The 23,983-nt window shown below is 45.4% G+C and overlaps 1 protein-coding gene across 2 annotated transcripts; it reads right to left on the minus strand.

Moving 5' to 3' along the window:
• Positions 1-23,907, minus strand: LOC133370735 (phospholipase A2 inhibitor and Ly6/PLAUR domain-containing protein-like). Of its 2 annotated transcripts, none has more exons than XM_061597443.1 (6): positions 23,875-23,907; positions 14,188-14,361; positions 7,557-7,661; positions 5,334-5,480; positions 2,545-2,682; positions 1-705 (listed from the first exon to the last, which is right to left on the minus strand). In XM_061597443.1, the coding sequence occupies exons 2-6, from the start codon at positions 14,261-14,263 to the stop codon at positions 482-484; spliced, it is 690 nt and encodes a 229-aa protein (XP_061453427.1). In that variant the 5' UTR covers positions 14,264-14,361; positions 23,875-23,907; the 3' UTR covers positions 1-481. The 2 variants fall into 2 exon arrangements, with proteins under 2 accessions (XP_061453427.1, XP_061453425.1); XM_061597441.1 differs by having other exon boundaries at positions 14,188-14,428; positions 23,796-23,877.
• Between the last annotated feature and the right edge of the window lie 76 nt (positions 23,908-23,983).

The following is a 23,983-nucleotide window of genomic DNA, read 5'->3' on the forward strand; positions in this document are numbered from 1 at the left end:
AATTGAGATGGACTGCTTTCAAGTTGATCCTGACTTATAGTGACTCCATGAACAGGATTATCATGGTAAGCAGTATTCAGAGGTGGCTTACCATTGCCTTCCTCTGAGGCTAGGAGGCAGTGACTGGCCCAAGGCCACCCAATGAGCTTCATGGTTGTGTGGGGATTCGAACCCTGGTCTCCCAAGTCGTAGTCCAACACTCTAACCACTACACCACACTGGCTCTCATTAGGGGAGAAAGGGCTTGCAAAAATGTGTATATTAGCCAAAATGTATACAACAATGTGCTTCTTTGGGGACATTTGCACTGAAATGCTGGAAAAAATTACTGAGGATTTTTTTTTAATTGCCAACTGCAGCAGAAATGTGGAGAACTGACATTGGAAAAATGAGAAACTTAAGAAAATTGACAGATTCATCCATTCATACTCATAATGGTCATGGCATGGACCCTTCAAGATGGCTGTCAGGAAAACAGAGGTTAGCAGAGAAGCTTCATAAAGAGAACGCTGGCGATAGTGGGCAGCGAGAGAAGGAAGGAACTCTTCCCGTGGATCTGATTGCTGCTATTGGGCACAGGGCTTTCGGCCTCCTCACACATTACCATGGACACATTGTAGGGAGTTCCACCAATAGTCAGGACAGTGCCCTTGAGTTGGCACACGCTCTGTGTTCCACAACCCTTCGCAACGATGGTCTTTGCATCTGCAGGTAGACATAGTGGTCATCAGCAGGAGTCAGTGGAGGCTGCTCAATTAGGGCAAATGAGGCACAGCCCCTCCAACCTCAGTCTGCCCTCAGCCAGTCCCCACCTGCCTGTCTTCTGACTCACAACCAGTCCAAGGGGAGGCTTCCTCCTCCTTAGTCTCAGCGTTGCCCTTGTACAACTGAGCAGGGAGGAGGATGGGGCCAAAATTAGAATGACTTGGCTCTGCCTGTCATTGGCTCTGGCTACACCTACTGCTGGTCTCCTAGCTTTCTGCCCTACCAGGCCCAATGGGCACCAGCCACCGCTGGCAGGAGTGTTGCTACGAACACAGAACACAAATGTTCATATACTGATGCATATGTGTAGAAGGGTCTGGGAAATTTAGATGCTGGGTGCCTGGGGTCCGATGCTCATTGGGCTTTGCAGCATGCCACCTATAAAGTAAATTAAAAGAAAAAGTAGGAGACGGGGGGGCAATCTCGAGCCCATCGCAAAGGACCTGGGACTCAGCCCCCCTAGGCCTCCTCCTGACAGCACCTCTGGCCATCAGATCTTGTGGAAATAATTTCATAATAGGATTTCTAGACATGGAATTTGGCCAAATGGGAGGACTGTGGAGAAGGAGAAGAGAGAGAGAGCACAGGTCTGGACGAACATCTCACAACTAGGGAATAAGTTTGCCAACTTTCCATAGAGGCCTATGAGAAGCTGCAAGTGGGACATGAGTACAAGAGCACTGCCCCCACTTGTGATTCCCAGCCACTGGTATCCAATGGCATACTGCCTCTGACACTGGAGGTAGAACATAGCCTTATCCTTCATGAATTTCTCAAATGCCCTTTTAAAGCCATCCAAGTTGGTAGCCATCATTATGCTTTCTGCTTTGATTTGGATTCCTGCATTGAGCATGGGGTTGGACTTGATGGCCTTATAAGCCCCTTCCAACTCTACTATTCTATGATTCTATGATTACTTATGGGAGTGAATTCCACAGTTTAGATATGTACTGGGTGGTTGTCTTGGGAGCTTCTTTAAAAAAACATATTATTTTATTATTTAATTTTTGGTATTTGACATAACTGGTGTGTGTGAAGAAGTACTTTCTTTCACCCATCCTGAATCTTCCAACATTCAAGCCCTATGTGCAGTATACAGTATTGTACCATCTTCAACACTCATGGCTTCCCCTAAAGAATCCTGAGAACTGTAGTTTGTGAAGGGTGCTGAGAGCTGTTAGGAGACTCCTATTTTCCTCACAGAGATACAATTCCCAGAGTTCCCTGGAAGAAGAAGGATTGACTGTTAAACCACTCGTCCCAAACTACACTTCCCAGGATTCTTTGGGGCAAGCTGTGACTGTTTAAAGTGGTATAATACTGTTTTAAATGTATAGTGCAGATAGGGCCTCAGCTGCATTGGGTGTCCCAGAGTTCTGGTGGTATGAGAGAAACTTATGAGAAGGAGCCGTGAGCACATGCTTTGCATGCACAAAGTCCAGTGCTGACTCTCTTTCCCAAGATATTTTAGTTCTTGTAGCAACAGCAGCAAAGCCAAAGCCAATGGACAATGCCCACACCTCATGAACATCCTGTCATGGGCATAATCCTACTGCGCTCATTCTCATTCTCAACCCAGCAGCAAAAGTAAAAAGAGGGGCGGGACTGTGACTATCATAAAGGGACCCTGCATTTCTGAATTTGCCAGCACGCGAATGCTCACTCCTGCTGCCTGAGATGGCCATCCCATCTTGCCTCATGTTTGCGCCACCTCTGGATTTGCCAGATGCAGCATTTTGCCTCCCCAGCCCTCCTCCCCTGCTGTTCTTTCAGGATTACCTGATTTTCCTGTTAGATTGAAGCATTTAATTTCATCTCCTGTGCATGAAATGTTAACTCCTTTGCAATCAGCATCACTCGTAGAATAACATCCTTCTGCACAAATGAGCCCATTCTCCATGTCGGAAGCTGAAGGAACTAGGAAACAAAGAGGAGAGAGGCAGTTGTCATATGTGGAAAGCTTTAACAAGAGTGCAGACGAAGACTCCTGCTGGATCAGGCAAAGGCCCATCTAGTATGGCATCCTGTTCTCACAGTGGCCAGGCAGATGCCTATGAGGAGCCCCCAAACAGGACCTGAGTGCCAGCAACTGGCATTGAGAGGCATACTGCCTCTGACAGTGGAGGTACAGCATAGCCATCGTGGCTAGTAGCCATTGCCTTCTCCTCCATCAATTTGTGTAATCCTCTTTGAAAGCCATTGAAGTTGCTGGCCATCACTGCCACTTCTGGGAGCAAATTCCATAGTTTAACTATGTGTTGTGTGTAGAAATACCTCATTAGCCCTGAATCTTCCAGCACTCATCTTCATGGGATGGCCTGTGGTTCTAGTATCCATTTTCTCCACCTCACGCATAACTGTATATGCCTCTATATGCCTCATATTACTCACCCTTTCTCTAAATTAAAAAAGCCCAAATCTCCCCCCCCCAGAGCTGCAAATTAAAGTAAAAAGGAGGGAGGGGTGTGTGGAAGGCTGGACAGCAGGGATGGAGGAAGATCTTCTCCAACTCAGATTAAAATCTGAGTTAAGGAAGATTTTGTGGCCTCAGGCACAAAGGCAATGAACTTAATTAATTAATTTTTGCTTAGATTTCTAAAATACTGATTGTTTTAATACAGTTTATTATTATTGTTGTTGTTGTTGTTGTTGTTGTTGTTATTCTTACACACTGCCCTGTTTTGGATGAAGGCCAGACATTTGCTAAATAAATAAATACATACAATTTTCTGGAAATGAAGCAGATTCTTGACCAAAAGATTGGCATGATGCGATAGAAGTGGGCGAGTGATGCAGGCTTGCTTGGGTTCTCTCTTACTCCAGCCCAGGAAAGGAGGCCAGATATTTACTTACACTCAGCTCCTCTTCTTCTACATATAGGGTTACCATTATTTAGTCATTTCAAAAAGCGTACATTTGGCTTCGATAAGTGAAAAGTAAGAGTACGCTGTTTTACCACCTCAAAAAGAGTACATGTTCTCTTAAAAGAGTACGGTTGGTAACCCTATCTACATGCCCAACTTCCTCTTTGACCTTCCCCTTCCTGCGCCTTTCATATGCCCACTTCCTGCTTCCCTTGCCTTAACTGTAGGGAATGTCCCCTTCTCACTGGCTATTATAAGCAGGAAGCTTCCCCTTCCGTACATGAAGCCCTGGATTGGGAGGCCCTACCAGTGCATCCATGCAGCCCTGCCCTTGCCCCCTGCCCGTTCCCCAACCTGACAATCTAGGTAAGCTGCTGCAACGTCAGCATGAGGAGAGCGGCACCGTCACATCACACTGGCTGCTAGTGCTGTGTGTGGGGAGAGAAATGAGAAACAGCAGCCCTGTCATGGAGAGAATGGAACAGGGCAAGGAGGACGTAGAGTGGGAGCTGTGCGGATGCACAAGAGCACCAGATAGGCTCACCGGTAGATCTACACAGCCCTGAGCTTGCTGCCACCCTGCACTATCCAGTCCCATCCAGATAAGCTACAGTAACGCCATTTCCAGGAGGATGGTTCCACCCACATGCCAGCCACTACTGTCCTCCCCTCAGCCTTCCTTTGTTTTACACCATCCTCTCATCAAGGATCCTGGTCCCAAATCTGGGGGTTTCGGCAAGGAGCGGGCACCCACTGAGACCCCATAAACACTTCTTTGGATGTTGTTTTAACACTGACAAAGCTCAATAAATAATTAGACCCAGCGCCATACCCTCGCCCTGACCTGATGCCAGAGCCTGAATCCTCAAAGGCTGAACCAGACACTCCCCAGGTCTCTGGCTCCTTGTTTCTTCTTTCTGATTCTAGTTGCGTCTCCTTGCTAGGTCGTACCATGCTGAACTCCCTGTGATATTGGTCTTGGACTGTTTTCTGTCCTTGCTTCTGGATCATGATGGGACCTAGACTGATTCTCCGTCCTTGAGCTTGGCTTGTTTGGACTGCGGTGGAACAGCAACCCCACCTGTGCTGATAAGTATTTTGCTGAGAGCCTTATATCTCCTAGGACTGGATCCCTAGGCCCTGAGGACATTCACTGGAGCAACACACCCAGAGACACAAGTTTGACACCTTTCCTTATGTAAGGATTGGGGGTTGGGGGGACGGATGGACAACAGCTTCTATGACAACTGAAACACAGCTGTCCTTCCAAATTCCCACTTATTTGAATTTTGCAATGCTTTTCTCCAACCAAACATTGTTTACAAAAATGCATATATTAGGGGGATAGTGTACATTAAAATGAGTGTATTAGTGAAAATAACATTCAAAAATGCATTATATTAGGAAAGATTGCTTGCAAAAATGTGGACATTAATCAAAACTGTATACAAGAAATGTATTTATTGGGAGAAATTCACACTAAAATGCTGAATAATGTTCATGAAGATTTTTTTTTTTTAATTGTAGATTGCTGCAGAAATGCCAAGAACTGAATTTAAGACTGGGGAAATGAGAAACTGAGAGAACCCACAGATCCTTCCACCCCTACTGCCCAGTTTCAAAAGCAAAATCTGAAAGTTTTTTCGACAGTCTGAAACAGATTTGCAATTCCGACATTGGCGAGGCCGGCAGGTGATGACTTACTTGGTACCACTAAGTCTTGGTTGCAGTTAGCTGTCTTACAGCAGGCAGAGCTTAAGGCCAAACGTTTCCCTTTCGCAATGCTGAAGCTGAAAGTCCGGTCACAAGGTTCGTTGTTTCTGCATCCATAGTATAAGCTACTGTTTTTGTCTTCAGTTCGCAAGGTGAGGAGAAAGACAAACAAGAGGTCAAAAGCTTCAAACGCTTCACCCTCGGCCTAACTTTATTATCACAATGCTACCTGGCATCTTCCATCTCAAGGGTATACAGCTCATTGGAAGAGCCCTGCTGGGCCGGACCAAAACCGTATCGGAGCATAGGAGCATCTGCTTCGCGTGCAGAAGGTCCCAGGTACAATCTCCAGTTGGAAACGGAAACTTTAGAGACCCACCGCCAGGCACTGTAGACAATGCTGAGCAAGAATGGACCAATGGGTCTGGCTTAGCATAAAGCAACTTCTTTTCTTCCTGGCAAAACAGGTCAGTCATTATTTGTTGCTGCCTGTTCGTCTCTCGTTTGTTTTTAAGTAAAGGGTTTTCTTTTGCTGGCATGCATGTGGCCCATTTCACCCGCCACGTAAAAAGCATCACTAGGAATAACCACATGGAGATCTGCAAGGATGTGTTGCAGTTCCACTGTGGCTTCCCTAAACAGCCAAGACACACAGCAACCCTGTTGATCCAAACCCTACCACAGGGCTGGATTATCCATTAGGTTTAGTAGGCTGAAGCCTAGGGGCCTGGAGCTCTTGGGGGCCCGTGGGACACTGGCCAGAGGGCCCCTGGAGCTGCAGAGGGCCCTCCACTCTCCTTCCACGATCCGCGGAAGCAGGACAGGAGCCGCGGATCGCGGGACAGGAGCTTCCGAACCGCCCACCTTCCCCCTGCTTCACTTACCTTTTTCTCCACTGTTTTTTGAGGTTTGCCATCAATCAAGATGGCGGCCAAGGTTTCCCTAAGGGGCTGAACCATCTACCGCCATCTTGGTTGATGTCACACATGCGTGCCTAAGAGGAGAAGGGGGGCCCAAACACCAATTAGCCTAGGGGCCCTCCTCAGCTTAATCGGGCCCTGCCCTACCAGGAGGATCAGCATGATGATGGCAAATGGAAGCTAGACTTCTCAGCCCCAACACATCCCTGAGGTCCTTCTTGGATGCAGTAACACCTTTTTGGTCCCTCCTGTACAGCCGAACCCCCACCCCCACCATAAGGCTGTCCATCTTGCTGAAGGAAGTTTGGGAAGTTCTTTATCAAGAAGGAGCCTCAGGTCTGGGGGCCAAATGCGATCTCCATGCCTCTTGATCTGACTCTTCCCGGGCCACACCACCACCATTACCACAGCCAACCCTCTCTCCCCAAGCCACACTCCTCACTGGTCTTGCTTTACAACCTCCTTGGGGGTGTGTTTTTTTGGCCTGGCTGGAATGCATCCTTTAACTCTTTCCAACAATGTTTGCTTGCCTGGATGGAGGTGCCTGAGAGTCTGTAGGAATTGGCCTGGGGGTACAAACGTAAACATGACATTCATCCTCCAACCTGCCTTTCCCTCTGGCCCTGCTCACCCCTGGCATATGGCACGCAGAAGCTTGCTCTCAAAAGGGAATGCTGCCCTCAGGCTGGAAAAGGGTTCCTGCTCCTGTTGTATATCTAACCTGTGAAAAATTCTATTTGTAGGAGGTGGATGGTAGCAAAGGAGAAAGTCCTTGGACTTCCAGAACTACCTCCTACTCAGAGGAGGCACAAACAGGGTCTTTACCTCTTTCCCCCAGAGTTCAGACACTCAGCTCACCACTGGGACTCTTCCCAGCAGCCAGCCATTATAATATGAATCCCTTTAGCAGGCCAAACCCATTCAGGGTTCTCCTATATCTCTCACCTTATACTCCTCCTTGTGTCCTCCCAGTCTTCACTTGCCTCTGGGTTCATGCACCCCAGTGTCCTTCCCATCTCCTCCTTGCTTTGCCATCCCTTCCATCCCAGCCTTTGCTTATGCTATGGGAGAGGCCCAGGGTTGTTGCCTCTACTATTGTCCTCCTCTGTTTTGTCAGACATCCCTTCCCTTTATGCAACAGGGCACAGGTGTGTGTGTGTGTCTACATTGGACAGCCAGCCAACCTCATGCGCACCACATCACTTCCAGCCCCCATGTTTACCTCCAGTCAGCCAGATTGTGGCATAGCATGGAGGATGGCGCCACCCAAGGCCAGCCCTTCAAAGTCTCTTACCAGTCAATGTGTTCCAATCCATGATGGCCACACAGTCTGTCTGCGTCGCTTCACACACCTTTCCAGTTCCACCAAGGGTGACACATTCCAGGGGGGCTGGAGGTGCTGAGAGAAGGACATTGTTTAACTATGAGGCTGAAGTGTCCTCTAGCATTAGACAAAAGCAAACAAAAGCCCGTGGCCCATTCAGCTTGCAATGCCGGGAGCAGGCAAAGTTTTCCCTGGAGTAGGTACCGCAACCTGAAAAGCGTCCTGCCAAATCAGACCTAATTCCATGTAGCCCGGAGTTCTCTTTGCTGTGATCAACTATAGGCCTTCAGCAACATGGGAGTCCACAGGGGGAAAAAATTGGGGAGGGAGAATAAACACTGAAAGGCAGGGAGCAGGCTAGTTTCTCACCCCCAATGAGAAGAGTGGTGCCTGTACATTTTGTTCATTGGCTCCAATCAGCAGGAAAGGATAAGGAAGCATGTTAGAAGACTCTTCTCAGTGGCCAACACACTCCCTTTTCATGTTGATTGGCTCTTAGGATGCTGGAGACATAGAGGCCCTGCTGAGACCCTGCTCCTAAAAAAGTAAGGGGTCTAAGACCCCTTAGACCCTGGACAACTACACCCCTGGACACAACTAACTTAGGATCATTACTTTCAATGGGTTTACTCTGGGTAGGGCTACCATTCAATACAACCTAATATTTCTGGGTTGTTGTGTGCACAGAAGCACTTTCTTGTGTCAGGCCTGAACTGATTGCTAATTGTCTTAACAGGGTGGCTCTAAGTCAGGGATGAGGAGATTGTGGCCCTCCAGATGTTGTTGGACTACAACTTTGCATCCACATTGGAATGGTTTTTAAGATGCTTTTATTGTTTTAGCACTTGTTGTTTGCTACCACAGGCTCCTTTTTGAAGGAAGGGCAGGATATAAATTTAATAATAAAAACAACAAGAAGCAACTCCCGTCATCCCTGACCATGGCACAAATTGATCATCATTGGAGATCGTTTTTTAAAAAAAACCCCACAACCCTCTCCTCCCACACTCTCTCTGGATTCTGGACTTCCAGATTACTTGGCCTTGCTTCCAAAGTGCAAATGGTCCATTGGGAATTTTTGCATTGTTCCATTTTTAAAAAAATGTTTATGTTTCTTGAAATATAAACCGCTATACCTTACAGCGTACAATAGTGACATACAACAATAAAATAATAAGAATAAAACAGTTCAACAGTTCTCAGAAATTAAATCAGATAGCCTAAAGCCAGTGTGGTATAACGTTTAGGGTGTTGGGCTATGATCAGGGAGATCAGGGTTCGAATCCCCACTCAGCCATGAAGCTCACTGGGTGACCTTGGGCCAGTCACTGCCTCTCAGCCTAACCTACCTCACAGGGTTGTTGTGGGGATTAAATGAGGAGGGGGAAACCACTTTGGTTCCCACCACCTCGAAGCTAGGCAGGATAGAAATTCAATAAAATAAATAAGTAAATAAAGAAATAAAACCTGTAATAATAATTATTATAATAAACAGTTTTAGCATTGAATAAAATGCGTACAGTGTCAGAGACTGTCTAACTTTAATGGGCATTGTGTTCTGGAGGGCAGGTGCAACTGGGCTGAAGGACTAAAGGCACCTGTGGCTGCTGCGGCAGTAGTGGCAAGCTCATTTTTCTTTTTTACTGTTAAAAGTTGCTCCCAGTTCCAGGATGACAGCATCCAAAGTAGGGATGGGGAAAAAAGTTGATAGTTTGCATTTCAAGCTGTATGTCTATAATCAATGCACACAGATGCATCAGGAATATTGGGTGGGGATGTGAAAGATCTAAAGAAACCGAGAGGACCGAACGCTGTGAGAAACTGCACATGCTTCAGTTACAGAATGAATGTTCGCACCATTAAACTGGCATTTAGAAAGAGTCGAAATACCAGACAATGATGACCCGCAGAACAATTAAGAAGGAAGGGAATGGCTGAAATCCTCCCAATCTCCTTCTATCCTCTCATAAGCCAAAGGGAGGGACCATTTTATAAGAGCCACAAAATTAAACTATACAATTGGCTGACACAAGATGTGGTGATGGTCACCAACTCAGATTGCTTTAAAGGGGTTTAGACAAATTAAGAGCTCTCGGTGGCTACCAGTCAAGATGACTCTGTGCTGTCTTGGGGGAATCTAAATGGAATGAAACAGGGATTTCTGTGAGGTCAAGAAGAGCTTTTTTTTGCCATTCCTTAAATTCTGCACTGCATTGACGTAATGTGCACAAAAATGAATATACTGAGGTACAGGCCACATTCACACCACACATTTATTCCACTATTATTCCACTTTAAATAGCCATGGCTTCCCCCAAAGAATCCTGGGAAGGGTAGTTTGTGAAGGGTGCTGAGAGTTGTTAGGAGACCCCGATTCCCATCACAGAGCTACAGCTCTCAGAGTGGTTTAACAGTCAGTCCCTCTTCCCAGGGAACTCTGGGAATTGCAGGTCTGTGAGGGGAAGAGGGATCTCCTAACTGTTTAAAGTGAAATAAATATATGATCTGAATGTGGCCAAAGTGTATATCAGAAGAAATTCTCACTAGCCTGCTAATGAATTTTCATGATAACATTTTCCTTTTTTATAGGAAACACACACAAACCGACGTGGCAACGTGGAGAACTGAACACTGCTTAGAAAGTGGGATGTAAATGTCTTAAATATATAAATAAACTTAAGACTGGAAAAATTAGAAATGGAGAAAAACCAGAATGGTATCCCCACCGCTCTTCTTTTTTTAATCTTACTGTTCAAGGTCGTCTGTTTTTTTGTTTAACAATTATTATATTTTTATGATCATTGTAGCTAACTGCCTTGGGCACTATATACAGGAATGTGGAATATAAAATGAAAATAATAACAATAAAATGAAGGTGGGATATAAAATGAAATTATTATTATGTCATTCCGAGGGGATTTTTGTGGAACAAAACTGGTATTTACTCAAACACCAGGAGAGGTGCCACCACAAAATAGTCTGTGGTGAAAAAAAATACTTGCTTTGGCAAAGTTTTTTGGGGGTGGTATCTTTTCCCCTTCCTGACCACTCCCCCCTTTAAATTCAAAATGTGCATTCTGTATGAAGAAGTTTTGTGTCAGCCAGCCTTAATGTTGGGTAGCAGGACCAAAGGAGCAAAGAGGGACAGAAGGGTGACCCTTTTTTCAAACAAAAACAAAACGGTAGTCATAAATGCCAGAGTGATCATAAAGGCAATCCTGGGGCATTTGGTAAGGTCACGTCCACACCATACATTTAAAGCACTCATATGCCACTTTAACAGTTTTTGTTTCCCCCAAAGAATCCTGGGAACTGTAGTTTGTCAAAGAGTGCTGATCGACCTACAGTTCCCGGCACCCTTCACCAACTACACTTCCCAGGATTCTTTAGGGTAAGCCATGATTGTTAAAGTATATGAGTGCTTTAAATTTATGGTGCGGGTGTGACCTAAGTCTCATGGAGCCATACTGCCTTTTTCACAAGCAGAAACTCAGGGCTGTAGATAAAATGGATGCTTCCTCCCGATCCCATCTCCCTCATCGCTACCTTCATCCCATTTTCTACCCTCATCTCAAGTGAAACATGAAAACTTTATAAAGCAGAAGCCATCTGTAAGGGCTTCCAACATCACCCATTGGAAAAAGGAGAAGAAATACCAACGTGTATCTTGGCAAGAGAAATAGACTTCTCTTCAGTCCCTCCGCAGGCAACGTGGCCTGTAGGGATGGGGGAGAAATTTGGTTCAGTTCACGTTTTAAGCCGAATCGCTCACATTTGCCCTTTCTGAAACAACGTGAGAACTGAAACACAGCCCTCTTTCGAAATTCACACTTATCCAAATTTTGCAATGCAGTTCTCCAACCAAACAAGGTTTACAAAAATGCATACGTTATTGGGAAATGTGCATAAAAATGAATATATTAATGAAATTGCTTGCATAAATGTGTGCATTAGTCAAACCTGCACACAAAAATGCCTTTATTAGGCGGATTTGCACTAAAATGCTGGAGACTTCACAAGGATTTTTAAAAACAAAAAAAACCCTGCAGATTGCTGCAGAATGTGGAGAGCTCAGTTTAAGAGTGGGAAAAATGAGAGAATTGAAATGGACAGAACTTTCCATCCCTAGTGGGCTGTGACCTTGCAAGGGGCCTGGCTACAATTGTCGCAGAATGGGCAACGCACTCCGTTCTTGGAAGTACTTGCAGGAGTCACTGGGAAACAATCAGAGGAAGATCTCAAGCGAGCGAGGGCAAGGAAGAACAACTCTGATGCAAATGACTCAGGTAAGGGAACCGAGTACATAGGTCCCATCTGTATTATACATTTAAAACAGTATTATCACACCACTTTAAACGGTCATGCCTCCCTCCCCAAGAATCCTGGGAACTGTAGTTTGTTAAGAGTTGGTAGGAGACCCCAATTCCCAGAGTTCCCTGGGAAGGTGGACTGGTAGTTAAACCTCTCTGAGAGTTGGACAATATCAAGGCTCCTCTTAATCTCCCATTTAATGGTTCTAGATCTTTAAGGTAGACTTTTACCAGATGGCCCTTCAAACCATTGTAGATTAGCCCTTTAGGACAAATGGGGCACTGCCCACCAACCGCAGCCTGCCTCCACCTGCCTCCCTCCCTTCGTACTTACAATTAGTCATGGGACATCTCTACATGTCATTGGTTCTGGCTCCACCATAGCTGTGATACAAGGTCTGAGGTTTGATCCCCAGCATCCCCAGGTAGGACTGGGAGAGACACCCTTTGTCTGATATCTTGGAGAGCTGCTGCCAATCAGTGTAGACAATACTGACCTAGATGGATCAGCGGCAGCTGCTTCTGTTCCTATGATTCCACATCTTTTGTTAAAGCTGTTCTTTTTCCCCCCATCCCCAGTGCATCTTGTCCCTGGGAAACATTTCCCAAGAAACACATTTATTTCTGTCTTTCATACTGTGTGAATAGTAGTTTGTACACTGAGGTCATATCTATGTTACTAACTTAGTAACTTCAGCACTTTCACCAAACTCAAATTCCCAGGATTCCTTGTAAGAAAGCATGGCAATTGAACTGGAAGCAGCAGTGCTTCTGGTGGAGCAGAGTCATCATATCGAGCCCTGGTCTGATGCCCAACACTGAGTCCTCAGGGGATGAACCAGACACCCAGGGCCGGAGCCAGAGGGCAGCCAGGTCAGGCCTCGGCCAAGGGCCCCTAAAAACCCCTCCTTAGGGTGGGTGGGTAGGTAGCACTCCCATGATCCAGAAGGGGCCCTTCAGGAAGAGGTAGGTGGGGTGGGCGTGTGCTGGGGCCCGGCGCAGGCTGGTGCCCAAGGGCCCTGGCATGCCTGGCGCCGGCCCTGCGGACACCCCACAGGTCAAAGGTCTTGAGAAGCAAGCTTTGCCCCTTTAATCCAGTGCTAAGGATTCCTTTGAGAGTCTTCTGGGTTGATACCTGATGAAGAACCCCTGGAACTGTCAGAAGAGGAGAACCCCTGGAACTGTGTCAGTGCTGGAGTGCACTGGTGCCAAAAGCCTCAGGCCTCGGCCAAAGAATCACAACACAGTGTGTGTCTATGGAACCAGAATCATCTGTCTGTTTGTGAATAAGGGGTCAACTCAGGAGAAAGCAATCCCTGATTCTCCTTCTCTGCTGGCAGGGTGGGGTTTAGGAGGCCAGAGTATATACAGCCTCTCTTTTGAGCCTTCCCTTTGCTGGAAATAATGTAGGTCTCTGGCAGTCTTGTGCCTGGCTCTTCCATTTCCTACTTGCCGTGTGGCACAGCGCACAGTGTCACTTCCTGTGACACTGACCTTGGATTGTTCCTTGACCTGGCTTCTGGATCGTGTTTGGTCCTTGGCTGATCCCTTGTGTTCAGCCTTGATTTGTTTGGACTGTGCTGGAAGAGAAAGCCTTCCTGTATTAGCAAGTACTTTGGCGAGAAGCTTATATCTCCTGGGACATGGGCCTTAGCCCTGAGAGCACCAGCACCCTCTAGAGCAGAACAGCTGTGGAGCCACACTCCCAAAGCTGTTGCTTATTTGGATGAGGCTGTGACTGGCTGATGGCAAGGTAGAGAATGTATGCGGGTCCTGCTAGGAGTGCTGGATCGATGGCTACGTGGCCCTAACCTCACCGCCACTACCACCCCTGCCACTGCCTAGGGCGTGTTGATATTTTGTCAGAAGTGCCAAGAGAAGGAAAAACGGGGAGTAGAACACTTCCAGAGGGATGGCGTTTTGGATGGTTAGATAGCAGGCAACGGAGCTGCCTGTCTGAAGATGCATATTGCGTATTTCAGCCAATCCCTACCTTATAGCAGTAGTTTGTTTTCCCAGCAGGTTAGCAGATTTACCAGAGCTCTTCCCATTGCCAAATGCGCTCACTAAAATGCTCGTCTACAAGTCCAAGGACAGGCAGACACTAGCCCTCGCATACAGTCCCGCTGTTCTTTGTTTCCCTTCAGGGATCAGCCCGTGCTAAGAAAGTTCTCTGCAAAATCTCTTGTAGTGGTGCTGAACCTGATAAGTGTTTCCAATCTACTGGCCTTTCGTTCTGTCCCTTAACAGCTTAGTAAGAAAATGGACACCATTAAAGTGGGATAGCTTACGTTTTGGAGAGGCTTCTTCGTCTTCAGAGGTAACCAAGTGTGCTGACAGGAGACACAGAAGGAAGACAGCCAGCATGGTGTCGTCCGAGAGAAGGCAGGGCTGGGATCAGTGCTGAGCCTGAGTGCCTCTGGTGTCCCAATTTCCGCGTAGAGGGCATTATATAGATGGGGCTGCTGTTACATCATCCAGGGAGTTGTTCAGCTGAGGTCCAGTAAAAGGAGTGTTGTGTAGCATAAATACCTATAAAGTAGATGCCCCACTTATTGTGCTGGAGTGCATACCTGAGGTGCAAGCGCTTCTTGGAATCAGTGGTGGATTCTGACAATAACTCTGAGGGCAAATATGATGCAGTTCTACCTTTGGGAGAAGTTGGCACGCATATTACTTCAGGTTCTAATTACAATTGCACCCCGCTTCCTTGAATGATTCTCAAGCAGGCAGGCATCCTTGCTTTTGTATCTTAACAGCCCTGTGAGGTAGGCTAGGCTGAGAAAGAGCAAAGTACATCACCCAGGGAGCTTCATGGTTGAGTGGAGATATAAAGACAGGTCTACCTAATCCCACTGTGTTGGTTCCTGCCTGCTCTGCAAAATGTAGCTATCTATATTTGCAGCATTGACTTGTTCTAAGCATTTGCTAATGTGGATTTCTTCTCAACCATGGGCAGGCTGTGTTAACTCATAAGTAGCTAATGTGGTTAGAGTCCAAGTGTGGCCAAGGATCAGGGATGATGGGAGTTGTAGCCTGAAAACATCTGGAGCGTCACAGATTAGCCACCCCTGCAATAAATGAAGAGTTTTTGGGTCAGGGCTGAAAATCCAACTGGTAAATATGTGGGACTATCATGTAAACAGGTCAGTAGCTTTGAGGCTTTATGATCCACAAAACTGAACATGGTCCACCAGCCAACTATGGTGGCCTCTTCAGTGTTTGATAAAACTCTTGGTTTTGCTGCCAGACTTGAACTGTGAAAAGAAATGTGCTGTGAAGCTCTTGGTAGGCAAAGATACAGCATTCATCTTTGGTGGGTCATGAGCTATGTAGGTCAAGCTGAGTAGACTCTAGGCCAAAGGTTGCCAGCATGATGCCCATGGGCGCAAAAGTGCTCTTGAGATCTTCCCCTGGCACCTGCAATGGGGTTGGCCAGATCAGAAGCATTTCAAGCCCTGAGATTGCAGGGGCATGCCCAAGTGATGTAATTAAGGATGATACAGTAAGCATTAACCACAGTTGCTTGGAGCAAAAATGTTTCTCTGATTGGAAATTAAGATAGAAATCTTAGCTAAATGGGGGTATTCCCAGGTCCAACTGAAGTGATGGGATCGTTGCTTCTCATTGCTTAATGAGCCTAGGTAGGAAACATTTAATTTAGCCTGCTTGCTTTTGGCAAGAAGGGTTTAAGTGCCCTCAGGCCAGGCCAGTCACCAGAAAGCCATTGTAGGAAGAAGGGAGCCTTGTGTTGTGGAGATGTTGGATGGGAGTGCTCAGGAGTAAAGATGGATGCTCCTGAAGGCTGCAATTCTAAACTCACTAAAGGACTAAGCCCCATAGAACTCAACAGGGCCTACTTCTGAGTAGATATGGTTAGGATTGTGTCATTGGAAAGGCTTGATTAGGGATCCTTTGCAAAGATATCCATATCCAAGCAGGGTTGGCAACCCCCTGCCTGGTATGCCCTGCCTGCCTTTTAAAGTGACTGCTCCAAACGTCTTTACAGACTTGACCCTCCACTTCAGAAAGAGGTTTGAGAAATGAGTAAGAGTAAGAAGATTCTCTACCCTTTCCTGCCTTACATGTGAGCTGCTATAAACTCACTTTGACAGCCAACCCAATTCCAGTGAGTAATAATAGACAGAGAGAAAACACACATGGCTTGGTCTACCTTCACAGGCAGTAGCTTTGGAACAACAGCAATTGCAATAACACTTCCCAGCATGTGAATTTTCTTTTACCACTATTGGGCAAGAAACAAACCATCATGCAACCAACAAGGTGCATCATCAGTGGGCTTAAGGGAGTTGAGCTGAGCACATGGAACCACTGTTGTTGCTTCTATGGATGTAAAGGAGTGAAGTTAAAGGTAAATTAAATGCAAATAGAAAAAGAGAGTGATGATTTCCAAAATGCAATACCATACCAACCACAACAAGATTCCTATGAGTAAGGCAGACAACTCAGCATTCCGCAACCAATATATATAATCAGTATTAGTTTCCTACAAAATAAAAGCAGTGACACCCAAGTAACCCCTGCCTAATTGCCTTAAAATAGGTTTGGAGGAGGAAAGATTTACAACACAAACACAATCTTTTGTACTTTTCACTTAAAAGTCGCATTGATCTACAGCATAATTCTAACCATGTATACTCAGAAGTAAGTCCTATTGAATTCCATGGGGTTTACTCTGGGTATGTGGGATTAGCATTGCAGCTTTACTCCCAGAAAAGCGAGTAGAGGATTAAGGCTTCATGTTGGGAATTTTTTCAAAACAGGCTATGAATTAGACAAATAAATTGCTCTCTTCAACAGCCCAGGAAAACTTAAACTTGTTTGACTCCCTATAATTAGAAAAGTGTAACACATTGTAATGGCATCATACGCTGCTTGTATACTTTAAAAAAAATTCTATTTAAAAATTATTTGAAAGATAAAATGTATAATGCTATTTTTGCAAGTAATTAAAAAAACTCTGCATGTACACTTTTATTATAATTATAACTGAAATTGTTTACTGCACATGCCTACCAAGATCCTGCTGTGATCTTGTTCTAGATCACCTGCAAACAGAGAGAAAGGGACTTTTGCTACTGGTCAAGGCTATAAACTTACTCAATTTATGAGATTTTCAGACAAGCAGGAAAAGGCAACAGTCTTCTGGCCTTGCAATGGGTTCTAGCTATTTCCTGAAGGTCAACAAATCCCTTGTCAAGCACAACCCTGACTTCACTTATTGGCTACAAACCTGAAAGTTCAGCCAGAAGATCATTTAACAGAAGATGTGTGTGTGTGTGTGACGTTTTAGTATGTGTCTCTTGAACCAGACCATCTAAGTACTTAATTTTTAAAAAAAATGAAAGCTGAGAGTCCAGAGATTGGGGTGATGCACACACGCACACACACACACCTACCTGTCTCTCACAGGGAGGGAGCTTCTTCCGCCCGCCCATTCGCTGGCTCCGTCTCTCCTGTCTTTTGTGGCTGCACGGGCTGCTATGCACACACATGGCTGCCATCAACGAAGATGGCGCCGGAGGCTTCAGCCCCTTTGGGAAACCTCAGCTGCCATCTTGGTTAATGGCAGTCCTGCACACACAGCCTGCGCAGCCACAAAAGATAGGAGAGACAGGTAGGTGGAGCCAGTGAATGGGCAGGCGGAAGAATCTCCCTCCCTGCGATCTGTGGCAGCTACTCTGCCGCGGATTGTGGAAAAAAGAGACCTACCCCACCCTATTGAGAGGCCTCTCAGGGGCCTCTGTGGCTCCAGGGGCCCTCAGCAAGGGCCCAACCTGGCCACCCTTTGGGACCGGCTCTGCAGCACAAGCACAGAATGCAGTACTGGGGACAGAATTCAGCTAGGTGATAACTTTGGCTTTCTTATCTGTTGTTCAAGTTTCTAGCCCTTATGGATGGAAAGACAAGCTTGGAGGTATGTGGGCAATGCCTCACAGTAGAGTCTTCCCTTCACCCTGCATCACCGAACATCTGATCAAAAGCCCTGCAGGACAATGAGTAATGAAAATGATGCAGCATTTTCTTGCTCTGCTAATAATTCCCCCCCCCCGAGAGAATGGGTTGGGCTTGAAGTGACCTGTTTTGAATGGCACCGAGTGTGTGTGTGTGTCCACACATGTGTGTGGGGAGGCTGGTTGGCAAAAGAGAGGAAATGCATCACCAAAACAGAGAACAAAAGAGAATGTGGTAGATTTGCATATGCTCATTTATATGTCCTAAGGACATATGAAGTCTGCCGGATCAGGCTAACGGCCCATCTAGTCCAGCATCCTGTTCTCACAGTGGCCAAACGGATGCCCATTGGAACCCCACAAGCAGGATCTGAGTGCAAGAGCGCTCTCCCCTCCTGTAGTTTCTAGCAACTGGTATTTGGAAGCATATTGCCTCTGAGCATGGAAGCAGAGCAGAGCCATCATGGCTGGTAGCCATTGATTGCTCCTTCCTCCATGAATTTGTCTAATCCTCTTTTAAAGCCATCCAAGTTGGTGGCCATCACTGCCTCTTAGAGCAAATTTCATAGTTTAACTGTGTACTGTGTGGAGAAGCACTTTCCTTTATCTGTCCGGAATCTCCCGACATTCAGCTTTGTCGGATGTCCATGAGTTCAGCTGTGATGAGAAAGAGGGGAAAAACTTTTCCCTGTCTGCTATCACACCATGTATTGTGTGAATGCCGCCTTGGACCTGCACAGCTGAGCGAGGGCTGCAGCTATGTATCTGAGAGAGGCTCTCCTTGGACAAAGAGGACATGCATTTATTTATATTTCGTGTGTTTTCTCTCTCTCAAAGATCTGTTGCAAAGTCCTTCTCCAGCCATAGAGAACAAAGAAGCAGTGTCCCCGAATCTTGCTGCTGGCATTCAGCTGGCATGTATTAAGACCTTTGCTCTAAAGCGGAGCTAGACTTGTCAAACAGAAGGGCTTGTTTCACTGCCTGGCAATAAAACTACCAGTGTTACCTGTATCACAGATCCCTGGCTTATGCAGGCAGGGCAGTAGCTGCTGGCAGGGCCAGCGTCAGAGGTTGGCATCATCGGGCACATACAGAAGTCCACACACCCCAGCTGGGGTCCCATGGCCAACTCCAAAGTCTCCTTGTCCCTCCTCCTCCACCGTGTTGCTATTGCTGTCTGCTCGCCTGTGTGTGCGAACTAGTGGTGGGAGAGAATTTTGATTCAATTCGCATTTCAAGCCAAATCTATCAAATCTGCACTTTTCTAAACGATATGAGAACTGAAACACAGCCACCCTTTGAAATTTGCCCTTGTCTGAATTTTGCGATCCAGTTCTCCAACCAACGTTTACAAAAACGCATACAGTGTGCATAAAAATGAATATATCTCAAAGAATCCTGGAAAATGAATATATTACCCTAATATATGCATTTTTAAAAAACTTATTGGCTAAAGAAGTGTTTCACACAATTCGGGTATGAATTTTGAAGATTTGGGAGGTGTGAATTTGGTAGATTTGGCTTCAAATGCAAACTGAATTAAATTTCTCACTCATGGATGGATGGGAAGGAACAGGCTGAAGCTAAATCCTGACAAGACCGAGGTACTGCTTGTGGGAGACAGGGGTAGGCTGGGTTCTGTTGACCTGAGGCTTAATGGGGTACAATTGCCCCTGAAAAACCAGGTCCGCAGCCTTGGGGTTGTTCTTGATTCCAGGCTGTCCATGGAGGCTCAGATTTCGGCAGTGAGCAAGGCAGCCTGGTACCAATTACACGTTATACGTAGGCTGCAACCCTACCTCCCTGTTCATCAGCTCCCACTGGTAGTACATGCCCTGGTCACCTCTCGATTAGACTACTGCAATGCGCTCTACGTGGGGTTACCCTTGAAAACGGTCCGGAAACTTCAGCTGGTACAGAATGCGGCAGCTCGTCTACTTACAAACAGCCGTCGCCGCGATCATATTACACCAGTATTGTTTAATCTACACTGGCTTCCAGTAGTTTTCCGGGCCCAATTCAAGGTGTTGGTGTTAACCTTTAAATCCCTATACGGTTTCGGCCCGGTTTATTTGAAGGAGCACCTCCAGCGTCACCAATTATGCCGCCCGACAAGATCAGCCACGCAGGGCCTTCTCTCAATCCCACCGACAAAAGTGGCCAGGTTGGTGGGGACTAGAGAGAGAGCTTTTTCGGTGGCGGCCCCCACTCTCTGGAATTCCCTCCCGTCCGATATCCAGCATGCCCCTTCCCTGGATACCTTCCGCCGAGCCTTAAAAACTTGGCTGTTTGGTCACGCCTTTGGGACTATCGGGATGGGCTAGTTATATACTTAATGCCCATTACTATGTACTGAATATGCTGCTATTTTGTTATTGTTGATTATCTGTATTTTATTGTATTTACTGTATTTACTGTATTTATTGTATTTTATTGAATTTAATATGTACGTCGCCTAGAGTGGCTTCGGCCAGATAGGCGACCTAAAAATTAAATTTACATTTACATTTTACATTTACATCCCTAATCTGCACTAGGGTGGCCATGTGTCCTACTTTCGAGGACAATCCTCCATTTGAATGGCTGCCAAAGGGCAGTCCTCTAAATGAAAGTGTCCTCAATTTGAAGGGTTGTGTTGCCTGATTTAAAGATAAAGAACTCTTAAGACGGGAGAGAGTTGCCCATCAGCAGTTAGCATCTGGGGAGCCGGCAAGCAGATCACCTGGTTACACTCTTCCCCACGATGGAGAGATGTATCATATTGCTAATTAAACTATAGCCATTGTTTCTAAATTTGCATCCCCACGTACAACTTAGCATATTTTAGGCTTTTGGGGTGGGTTAGGTTTTTACTGTTATGGTTTTAAATTTTAACGTTTTAATGTATTGTTTTTATCTTGTACATCGCCCAGAGTGGCTGGACAACCAGCCAGATGGGCGACTAATAAATTTAATTAATAATAATAATAATAATAATAATAATAATAATAATAATAATAATAATAATAATAATAATATGCAATCTGTTACACAAATCTGTGTTGTCTTTTGTCCTGGCCACACACCCCTTCCCCAGCCACACCCTCATGTCCTTGTGCATCCTCCCTGAGTGTTTTGGCCTGGCTGAAATGCTTCCTGGAACTCTGATCATGCCTCTTGCATGCCTGGATGGAGGACAGAGAGGGGTGCATGCATATGTGCAGAAACTAACCTAGTGTACAAAGGTATTGACTTTTGTTGGTCTGCCTCTGGCCCCCCAGAAGGTTGTCCAGGAGGGAATGTGGCCCTCAGTCTGAAAACGGCTCCCCATCCTTGATTGCACTGCAAGCCACCATATTACATGCACCTTTCACTGTGCGGTTGTCACAGTGAGGAGGCCCTTCCCAAATAGCACTGATTCTACACTTTCCCAATTTATGGGCAGTGGTGTCATGCCAAAAGAGGGAGGTGGTGGTGGTTGTTTTTTAAAGCACCCAAAGTCTTGAATATATCTACGTACTGTATTGTTATTTATTATCAACACGCATTTATTATCAACACACATTTAAAGCACATGCCTTCCTCTGAAGTTCTGTGAGGCATAGGGCTGTGCTAGAATTACGCCCAGTTTGGATTTGGTACCAAACCTTCCATTAATTTGCTTATTCTCTATTGTCATGGATCAGATTTTTATGTAGCAATTTTCCACAGCTATTTTGAAAAACAGATTTTTTTTAAAAAAGAATCCACCTCTAAAATATTGATATTAAGAATGACAATTTTATCAATATTTCCTTTATCAATATTTCCTTTCAAAATACCAATATTTCCTTTCAAAATACCAATATTTCTTTTCAAAATATCAATATTTCCTTTACAAGTGTTGCTATTTCCTTTTAAAATATCAGTATAAATATTTTTTGTGCGGGGGGGCGGAACAGATCAGTAAAAGCAGCAGGAAACTCAAATAGATACTGGCCTGTTTGGTTGACAGAATACTTTCAAACCAGCACAGGCCAACAATTCTAATCCCTAGTGAGAGGTAAATTACAGTCCCCAAGATTCCTTCGGGGAAGTCATATGGTTTAAATTTATGGCACATATGCAGTCCTAGTTTGACTCCCAAAGTGGTTTACACTCAAAATTGGCATTTTGGTGACCCTAATGAATGTAGGAGCTGGAGGGCCTAGGGGCCAAAATTCCGGGGCTCTGTTCCCCTGACCCTACCTTGACATCACCTCTGTTTTCTCCAGGCCTGGTTGGAGAATTACTGCAGGTATTTAAAACTGTTCCTTTCCAGACTGTGGGAACTTTCCCTTTGCCTTGATTAGGGTGAAATAAATACAGTCAGTCATAAATCAGCTAAGCTGTAAGCGGCTCAGAAAGCCGCACCAGGTGTAAATCTGGGAACAGTAAATGTAAGAAATGGGATCTTACTTTAAGTATTTATAGCACTGCATTGAAGGCTATAAGCAAGTGTGTGTGGAGGGGAGGTCCTCCCCATGCAACCAGTCTCCCGGGTTACTCAGATGCTTTGGACAAATGACAGAATGCTATAATATTCATTCCCTGCCTGTAGGCACCTAGAGGCATTTGTCTGACTATTGGTGGAAAGCAAATGTTGGACCTGTGGCCCTCCAAAGATTGTTGGACTCCAGCTCCCATCAGCCTCAACCAGCATGGCCAATAGTCAGGGATGCTGGAAGCTGTAGTGCCACAACATTTGGAGGGCCACAGGTTTGCCACCTCTGCACTACATGGACCTTTCTCAGATCCATAAAGGCAATTTTTATGCTTACAGGATTGCAAATACATCTGAATGTATTTTTGAAGATTCTGTCTCCCACTGTAGGAAACATTGATATTCATCTAGTAGGGGAAAGAAGGAATCTGCAATAGAGTTTTTCAAACTGGGATCTACTACAGACCATGGGTGGTTTGCGAACTCTATTCAGGTGGTCTTTGGAAAGACTGTAAAACAGTAAAGGATATCTGCATTTGGTCCTGCACTTGATTTTGTGGTGGTTTTTTTTAAAAAAAATCTGATATTGATGGAAATCAAAGCTGTTGCTCAGGGGCTTTTCATCGAACAGACTAACGAGGCCCTAGCTAGGGCCTGTGATTTTCACAATACAGCACTGGGAGCATCTACTAATCTTTCCCTAAACATTTACCAGTTAAAGGGGTCCTTCTCAGGCCTGGCCTAGGGCCATTGATTTTCACACTATGGCACTGGTTTGGTGAGGAAGCCAGCCGTCCTTTTATTTTTCTTCCTATTTAATCCAGAAGCAAAATATGTGATACAGGACTGCCTACGCAGATGATTCAGAAACTTCAACTGGTGCAAAATGCAGCTGCCCAGATATTAATGGAGGCCAAGTGGTTGGAATATGGGGCACCCTTTTTTTTTTTACACCATTTCCACAGGTTCCTTTGTGTGTTTCCAGGCCCAACTTAGTGCAGGTAAATAGTTTGAGATGTATAAAAGAGAGAGAGAGAGCTGACTTAGGGCTTCTCCAGACAACCCATTTATTGAGCACAAGCTTATATGGAGCTTGGCTATATCGATCATTCGGTCTGATTTATTTGCAGGGAGGTTATATGACAATGAACATTCATTTTATTTATTATTTAACAAAATGTATGTACTGCGTGATTGTAGAAAACCTCTAAGCTTGTTGGATACTTATACTGTACATCTTCCCATTAATAGTTTATTCATCCCACACTTTTCAATGCACTTTCCCCACCAATTTCCTAGCCACAGAAAGTTTTTTTTTTTTTTTAAAGTAGATTTGTTACACCAGGCGATAGAGTACTTTAATCCACTTTAATTGTGCAAACCTAAATTTCCGGTATGCCCCTGAATCTCTCCCACAAATTACTGACATAATCTTTAGGCACTCTTAGATCATCTTAAACTACTGTTCCACCTGGATCCGTACCGTCTTCCCTGGCTGCCAGCAGCTGTCCAAGGTACAGTTCTGTGTCCACTTCTGGCACCACACCATAAAAAAAGGATACTGATAAAACCATATAACAATCACATCAAGTTTGCTTTTGGGGTGTGTGATGTTCCTTCAGTTCTCACACCTGCATCAGCAAAACACGAAACAGGAAAAACCTCTATTTA

The sequence above is a fragment of the Rhineura floridana genome, chromosome 15, assembly GCF_030035675.1.
Source record: "Rhineura floridana isolate rRhiFlo1 chromosome 15, rRhiFlo1.hap2, whole genome shotgun sequence".
NCBI classification, from domain to species: domain Eukaryota; kingdom Metazoa; phylum Chordata; class Lepidosauria; order Squamata; family Rhineuridae; genus Rhineura; species Rhineura floridana.